General features: G+C 38.4%; 1 protein-coding gene across 2 annotated transcripts in view; it reads left to right on the top strand.

Moving 5' to 3' along the window:
* LOC136691877 (SH3 and cysteine-rich domain-containing protein 2-like) overlaps positions 1-8,907 on the top strand; it is a 35,889-nt gene that overhangs the window by 10,070 nt on the left and 16,912 nt on the right. For both annotated transcript variants that reach the window (XM_066664781.1, XM_066664782.1), the window contains 2 exons: positions 4,636-5,014; positions 5,817-5,911. In XM_066664781.1, the coding sequence (XP_066520878.1) occupies positions 4,636-5,014; positions 5,817-5,911 (474 nt within the window). The remainder of the gene's footprint in view (positions 1-4,635; positions 5,015-5,816; positions 5,912-8,907) is intronic.

Below are 8,907 nucleotides of genomic sequence, written 5' to 3'. Positions count from 1 at the left end.
TACACAGAGTATTTTCAGTCTTTTACGAGAGGTCCTTTGGCTCATTGTCTAATAATAGCCACCGGTGTTCTTGAGGGACACACACACACGCACAGTTGTAGCATTGCAGTCAGTCTGAATCTTTGTCCCCCTGGATAGTGTCTTCTCCAGATGTAGGTTTTAGGATGCTGCCACGTTTTACAGTCGTTCTCTCTTACTCCCACTCCATTTCTCTCTATAGCTCTCATTTTTTCATAGCATCTGTCCAGCCTCATCAGTCTGACAAAGCAAAGACAAGCACATTCTTGATTTTTGCAGTTGTTTGCTGTAGGTTCATTTTATTGATGTGGATCACTTGCTGGGAGTAAGTGGAAAGTTATTTGTTTTTATTAGGGATTTAGTAAAGAATTAAAATTATTTGCCTGAAAAGATAATAAATAATAAATAAAATAAATATATCCTGGCCGTATAATTCTGCATTCATATTTTCTATTCCACATTAAATTGTTTAGCTCTTATCTGGCTCCAGTCCACTATCAATGGTGCAGCAGTTACACTCTGTTACCTACGCCTACATGTGGCAAATATTCATCTACATCTGGTAACGATAAGGCTTTCATTCCTTCTTAAAATGCTCTCTATGCTATTTTTTCTCATTCTAAATATATCTTTTCCTTTACAGAAGAGATAATTAGTACTTTGTGGGCAGCTACTGTTGGACAAGCCACCATTTTGTGTACATAGCTGGTATATAAGATTTGATAGTACAATATTGAAATTAGGGGCACTATGATTAAGTACAAATGCTGTTTTTCCTATTCCAGTGTCCTTATTTAGGTATAAAATGTCCTGGATTCCCATCTGTAAAAAATAATTTGTTCATATTGTCCACACCAAGGTTAAAGTTAGCTGACTTTTATTCAACCCCAAGCCACTGGTGGACGCTCAGGGCTTTGAGGATGTTAGCAGCTAGTTGGTTAAATAAGTGTGAAGAGACTTTTATGAAGTGATATCCTGTGTGAGCAGTGTGGAGTATCGAGAGAGAGAGAGAGAGAGAGAGAGAGAGAGAGAGAGAGAGAGAGAGAGAGAGAGAGAGAGAGAGAGAGAGAGAGAGAGAGAGAGAGAGAGAGAGAGAGAGAGAGAGAGAGAGAGAGAGAGAGAGAGAGAGAGAGAGAGAGAGAGAGAGAGAGAGAGAGAGAGAGAGAGAGAGGTTGGTCTGGCAGGCTCAGGAGGATAGGGCAAACATCTTTGAATTAAATTGTATAGTTCAGCACTTGCTAGTCCTGGGTACCTCATGCTGAAATCACTGAGATTATTTTAAACATCTACAACCCAAGTCCTTCATAGTGGCATCTTGTTGTATATAATATTCCCTAACATGATTTCCAGAGTCTTAGTCTCAGCTAAAGGCTATGTTACACCTACTTTGTAGCACCTTCAGCTGTCATAGTGCCTTAGATTAATACATGAAAGGAAATGTGACATGGCATTGGTAGAGAACACACAAGAAGGGAAAAAAAATCAGATGTAGTGTACAAGCTTGTGTGGAAAATATTTGTGCATTGAGAAAATAGACCATCATACACAGTATATTGTTGTAGTCGGGTCTAAATGGTAGATAAAAAACATAAAATTTACAGCAATATGTGAAACATTGTTAGTATTGGTCGGAAGTTAATGGAACAAAAATATAATTTTCAACCATTTTATTCTGTTCATTTGTTAGGAAATACAACCTCTATAGCAACGGCTATTTCTAAAATATGACAAATAATATAGCAGACAAAAACAGAGATAAATTATGCTGTTCCCAAAACCAACAATTTGTTGCATATACTTCTATATTGATGCTGGTGTCAAATGAAATAATTATTTTTTAGCTATATAATACATTTGTAATTTGTCTGGTTTAATGTACTGAATAAGGTTCACTCTCACATAATTTTAAGTGAGTAAAACAGATTTCAAAAATCTAGTTAATATTTATATACTATGATATATTTGAAAAAATATTGATTATGAAATTTGAACAAAACTGCGTAAAATCAAGCTACTTCTTTACACATTCTGTGTTACATTATGTGGTATCATTTGAAAACGTATTAGAGTGAACCATTCTCTAGTCTTGTGATTGCATTTAGAGGGTGTTTTTTATTTTTTTTATTTTTTTTGTCAAGCTGTCATTTTGTATTGTGTAGAAAAATGGTTTCCACTATGTGAGACCAACTACCAACTAGGTCACAAGACTTCTTGTCACATCGCTGGATTTTGACTTCACATCTCAGCAATAGATCTCTTAGATTAGTTAAAGCCTTAGCTGGATGATTTACTTGGAGGAGCAGCACTGAATGATTGCATTAGACTACAGGATTGGTTGGGGAAAAAAGCCTGAGGCTCTAAAACATCACATTTCAGCCAGGAGATATACAAGGAAGTGGACTGACAGGCCTCCATGACTTTAGCTGGAGATGTATACTTATAATAATCATTAAATACTTGTAGAAAATTTACAAATACCCTTATACATTTTTATATTTTCTTTACCATTTCATTTGAAAAAGGCATTTTCCAAATTCTTTCCCCCTTACAATTAAGTAGGCAGTCCTCTGTACTATGACAGATTTAAAAAGTCTATGGTTCAGTGTGAATAGGCAGCAAAAGTGAGTTAAGCTCATTTGTTTGCATACTATGTTATGCACAATTTAAAAAAGAAAATGGGAATAGAGGAAAATTCAATTTTCTACAGTATTCAGCCCTTAAACATTTGTAAACACGTCACTGAAAGAATCGTCTCTGTGCCCTGAAGGAAAACTTGTAAAGCTTAACTACAGACGACCACAGGTGAATTTTAAACAGTATTGAGCCATGGACTATGTCATAATTCTTAGATCCAAGAAAAGATGGGGAGGAGGAACAAGAGAGAAAGAGAGCAAGAGGGATGAATGACTAATATGAAACTTTTCAGATCTGAAGGTTGAGATATTTTTTCCTGTTAATGAATTTAGAAATTGGTGCTGTTTCCAACACAAAGTGTAGCTAGATGACAGGGAAATTTTCCATCTTTTTTAAAAAAAAACCTATAGAAGAAATTTAAAAAATATAAAATGAACTTGAAAAAGCATTATTATTTTTAAAGGCTAAGCACCAGGTATATGAAAGTGGCAAACAAATAAATACAGTGGAATTTGAGTTCCTAACTTGTGTTTATTGATAGTCAGAAAAGATGTAATTTCTTACTAATTCAAGGAATAAGGTTTAAAAGACCGTTGCTTCCCCCCCCCCCCTGGTGTTTGGAACGGTGTTTGGAAACTCTAATAGGCGTCTTGCATGTGACGTAGATGGTGGACAACAACTCTGGAAGTTGCACTTAATTTAATGCAAAATGACGAAAAGGTGTTGTTTTTGGCTGCAATAATTCAACGTACAGTGGGACATCTGTGCACAAATATCCAGAAAATGGACTAAATTTGTCAACTTTAAACGGGCACTTTGGAAAGGACCATCCCCTCACTCCGTTATCTGTAGTGCTCATTTCACTGGCACTTTTCCAACACTATGGGCATGTAAGGAAACCAACGAAAGGTGTTCAAGAGCCTCTGTATACATGGAGGTAAACAGGGTAGGTACACTTACTTCGCCTGTTTTAGTTGGTGTTAGTTAACGTTAGCTTGACTTGCTAAACTCGGTGGCTCAGATTATACTCAGCTACGTAGCTGCATTACGGAGGTTTACAGTGTCGGATGAATTTGAGTTCGACTTCGATCACATTTACAAGAATAACAGTACCTCTAAATTTGAGTTTAGCTTATTGCTAGGCTATTGTCATGAATAATGTTTGTTATTTAGCTAAATACTGTCATAACAGTCAGTCATAACTGTGTTTTACCGCGGCGTTGTTCAGCTGTTGTCCACCAGTGACGTCACGATTGCGTTCAAGAATTTTACAGTTTCATTTTTTTTTTCCATCAATTTAATAAAATTGTCAGTTTTAAAGCAAATTAAGCATGGTATTTTCTTTTTAATTCACACTTATATATGTCAGTAACTGAAATAACTTGAAATATTCATGGAGGTCCATTAAGGGGTGCTTAGCCTTTAAATGAGGGTAATATCGTAAATACTGCATGTACTGTATTGGATGCATTTATGAACTTCTGTTTTCTGTGTCATCTGTTGGCCTTAGGGTGTCATCTGTGGCTTCTGTAAAACTCTCCTCAAAATGTACCAGTTATTTTCTTATAGTGACATGAAATATATTAAAATCCTGATGTGGAAAGTCACAGTGTGTAAAGGAGGACTGTACTTTTTTTATGCATGTGTAAAAACAAACGTCTGTGCAAATCCTAATTAGTAATATACAGCTTATAAATAGTTCAATAAATATGAGTACATGCCAGCCATACATATTTATTTTCCTTTTTTATTCAGTTTCATTTGCCAGGTTCTAAAAATGACTGGACTGTTCTTACCTTCTTTTTTTTCTCCACATCATGTCTCCTCTCATCATTGTTGGCTAACTGATATAAATTGCTTTGTTGATTATAAATAGTATGTTTTGTTTTTCATTGCTCATATTGTTTGTTGGAAGGACATGTATGAGTCAAATCACTGCTTGTCTTGGATCACTAACTCCCTCTTGTTCTCATTATCTCCCAGCTGCAGAAATTGAAGCGCTCCCTTTCCTTGAAGTCCGTGATGCGGAGTAAAAGTGTCGATAACTTCTTCCAGCGGACGAACTTTGAGGTTCCCCCTCGTCCTGACCTCATTGCTGAGTCTCCCCCTCCTGTGATGGAGTCCCACTCCCCACCTCTCTTTAAGGAACGCCCTTTGACCTTTGACCGGTCACCATCCCTGTCGCCGTCCATCAGCCCGAACCCTTCGCTGTCTTCTCGTTCACCTTCAGTGAGCCCCTCCCTCTCCATCAGCTCAAAAACCCCACCCCAGTCACAGCCCCACCCACAGAAAACACACTGTTTCCAGGAGTATGTGTTTCGCCGGCCTACCATTTGCCAGCAGTGCAAGCAGGTGATCTCAGGTATACTCACCCACACACACACACACACACACACACACACACACACACACATAAACTGAGCATATTTAACTTATCTATTGTAATACTAGTTGTAGAGTTTGTCTTTAATAACATAAATAAAAATGTCCTCAGGTCAGCTCAGGTAAATCCTTATGTAACTTGATGCATATGTTAAAAAGTAAGACTTGATTAATTAAGCCACTGTTCAATTTTCTCTTATTAAACAGAGGCACTCATTATAGGGAGGGGGTTCTAATAAAGTGGCTGTAGTTGTATTCTAAGGAACGTGAGTGGTTAGTTCATTAGGACGGTAGGGTGATGCCTTCCTCTTTTATCCTTCAGCCCCTCAGCATTAGGTTTGGTTCCATACTGTTTTTGGTGGTCCCACCTATTTTTGGGCGATTTCAACATAGTGGCAAATTGCCCCAAAGTGGTCTCTTAGACCATCACGTTGAGGCTTTTTTTCCCCTTGAGCTGCAGAGCCTTCAGTTTATTCTCAGTGGGTTCCAAGAAGAGTCACCGCAACATTCTTTCGTCATATGAAACCTGAGGTGCAACCCCCATCCCCCCATCAAATTTGTCAGGAGCAGCCACTGCTAAGGATTTCTACCAACTGATGAGACACATAAGTGTAGTGTCTTCACAAAATACTTTCCTCAAGAATAGTTGTGACAAAAAAACGTTTAGTGCAATACATATTTAAATCAAACAGAATAGAGTGAGCATATGAAGACTTGTTTAACTTAGCAGTTGCAATTAATGCTGATTTCAGTTTATTTTCTCTCTCTCTTTTTCTCTGTAGGCAACTCAAAGCAGGGTTTGCGCTGCAAAACATGTAAACTTGGAGCTCATCTTTGGTGTTCTTCTGAGCTATCCCAGCAAGTTTGTAATGGAAAAGTGAGTCTCTCTCTCTCTCTCTCTCTCTCTCTCTCTCTCTCTCTCTCTCTCTCTCTCTCTCTCTCTCTCTCTCTCTCTCTCTGTCTCTCTGCATGCGCTCAGACACACACTCAACTGTTACAATCTCCTGTTTTATACACACACAGTAACAAAACATCAGCCAAAGTGTCTTGCTTATAAAAATACACACAAGTTCAGGCATAATGAAGTCTATTTTACACACTGTTGTCTGAATCTCTGTGTTGATATTCCAGCTTCCCTAGAAATAGCCCAATTAATACCAGCAGTCAGTTGGGTGCCCGCCTTCCACATGTGGTGGACCACAGTAGTGTTTTAGGTGTCATCATGCCGACACTGCCTCGGAGAGATAATAATAATGAGTGTGTGAGTCAGTGAAGAGCCTGCCTTTGGTTCTCGCACACTTAACAGCCTCTTCTTCACCATTATCTCACTTTAGCAAACTAGGTCATTGAGCCTGAGAAAACAGCCCTGCACCACAAAAAAATACTTTTCAAATGTATACATCTACTATTATTCTACTATAGCCAAGTGATTGTATGTAAATGATCTTGCAGCACTGGGAGTAAGCCTCTACTGTTCTTAAAAGGCATTAAATTGGATATCAGAACATTGCTGTGATGATTTAATAGCATTCAGCCACAAGAGCATTAGCAGCTTCAGGTTCTGATGGGAGACTAATTCTGGACCATAAACACCAGATTTTAACAAAGATATTGTTTGTTGCTCCATCATTTCAGAGAATGCAGTTCCACTGCTCCACAGCCCAATGCTAGAGGTTTTTTTATACACCTCTAGCTTACACTTATAAGGAAAGTCTAAAAACTCATTTCAGTGGCTTTCAGTGAATATTGCCTATAATTCTAATAAAAATATACTGCTCAAGATAACAATTTTTTGCAGTGTGCAGTCAGGATGTGCTGAAAGCCGAGTCCCAACAGGGAGAGTGAATTAAAGAACTGGCAAATAAGGAGGCAGGGCAGAGGATGGGAACCAGAAAAAAAGAGTGAGTGCAGGAGATAAGAAGGATACACTGATCCCGGATGAGTCTGAATTTGTGACAGAGGACAGGAAGATTCTGTCAACGCAGGGCAGCTGATAATGTCACTGAGAATCGTCTCTCTGCCCCTACCACCCACCTCTCTCTCTCTCTCTCTCTCTCTCTCTCTCTCTTTCTCTCTCCTCATAGCTGCTGGTGTGCACTGCAAAACATCTCTCTCTTTCTCTCACTCCCTGACTCCTTTAAGTCACTGTTCTTTTTTCTATCTTACTATCCCTTCCCTAACCTCATTTCCTCTCTTTCTGTCTTCTGTTTCCTTCTCTTGCTCTCTCTCACTCCTTCAGCCTTTCTTATTCTCCATTCTCTCTCCGTCTCTATCTCTCCATTTCCCACATTATTTCGCCACAATTTTCCTCTACTACTTTTTTCTCATCATATATTCTCCCATTTCTTTCACCTCTTTATCTCTCCTTTCTCCCTTTATTTAGGACATACTTTTCTTTCTGTTTTTCTTGCTTTTTTCCCCAGTGTCACACTTCATGTCTGTAGTCTTTTATCAGCCTTCACTGTCTCGGTGTGTGTGTGTGTGTTATCCTTCTCTTTGTGTCTTCCACCTTGCTGTACGCCCAAAAGTCAGTAAGTAAATCAATATCTTGTGAGAGCAGACGGTGTGTCCAATACTGCGTATAATTCAGAGTGAGCAGGAGGCGTCCATGGCCAGTGTCCAGAGCGGCAGCTGAGCTGTGGATGGGGACAAAAACGCACTCATAAATGAACATACCACTCAGTTTGTGTTTTGCAGTCTCACAAGACAAAAATCTGTTCCCAAATCACCAGCACCTTATGAAAATATTGCCTGCTGGAATTAATTTGTAGGGATTATATCTTCAGTGAATGCACCTCATGTCTTCCAGCAATTGTGAAATAAAATTAAATCAGAATAGAGTGTAGTTTGTATGCTATTAGCTGCCAGTTAGTGTAGCATACTGTCAGGTGATAATGTTTGACAACAACTATTTAATTTTTAAACAACAAAATAAAATGACAAACCAGTCAAGTTTACCTATCACTAAACCCTTTTACACAGTATTTTTTTGTGTTGTGTTGGCTATATAGAGTCCCTGTGTATTCACTAGTGTCATCCATTTCACAAGACACAGCATGGCTTGTTGAAAATGGACATGTGATAGAAATTGTTTACGTAAACAACAGGGCTGTGAATTACCACAAGAAAGTTTTTTAGAACATTAAAAAATATTAGTGTTAACTACAGTACATTTTAGAATTATTTACATATTTTGTATTTTATCTGCAATGTTAACGTTTGTGTGTGTGTGTGTGTGTGTGTGTGTGTGTGTGTGTATGTATGGGGTGCTGGTATGAAAGTCTAATTCACTGCAGTATTACTGGAATTTGTAAGTACATCAGTATATTATTAACTAAGACCCCCTAAAAATATAGAGAACACAGAGGCTCTGTAACCAGAAATGAAGGACTAGAGGTGTGTAAACAAATAGGCTCTTAAACAACTCTATTACTACTTACTATTTACTTATCATAAGAATATCAGTAAGCTGTTTTTACAGGGGTGTCTTAAAATGTGTACATGTTATGTGATGAAAGTTGGGCATAAAATGGAGATGATGCTAAGGATTTAATACTAGGTTTTTGTTGCAGGAGTTGGTCGAGATGATGCAGCGCATGTTCTCTCAGGAATGTGATATTCTCTGCCAATTTGAATCCATTATTTAGAGCTTTCAGTGAGAATTCTGCACTTGTTCTTGTTCAGGCTCTCAGTGGAGCAGCGCCTGTGTGTGTGTGACAGAGAGAGAGAGAGAGAGAGAGAGAGAGACAGAGAGAGACAGAGAGATAATGAGGCAGTTAAGAAAAAGTTCCAGTTCATTTTGTAGAGCCAAAATCTTTCTCTCTCCAAGATCTGGCCGCCTGCTGCTTGGACTGCTTTTGTGTCAAAATCAGC

Source organism: Hoplias malabaricus, chromosome 3, assembly GCF_029633855.1.
Source record: "Hoplias malabaricus isolate fHopMal1 chromosome 3, fHopMal1.hap1, whole genome shotgun sequence".
Classification (NCBI taxonomy): domain Eukaryota; kingdom Metazoa; phylum Chordata; class Actinopteri; order Characiformes; family Erythrinidae; genus Hoplias; species Hoplias malabaricus.
Note: the sequence above shows the minus strand (reverse complement) of the source record. Positions and strands in the feature narration are given on the sequence as shown.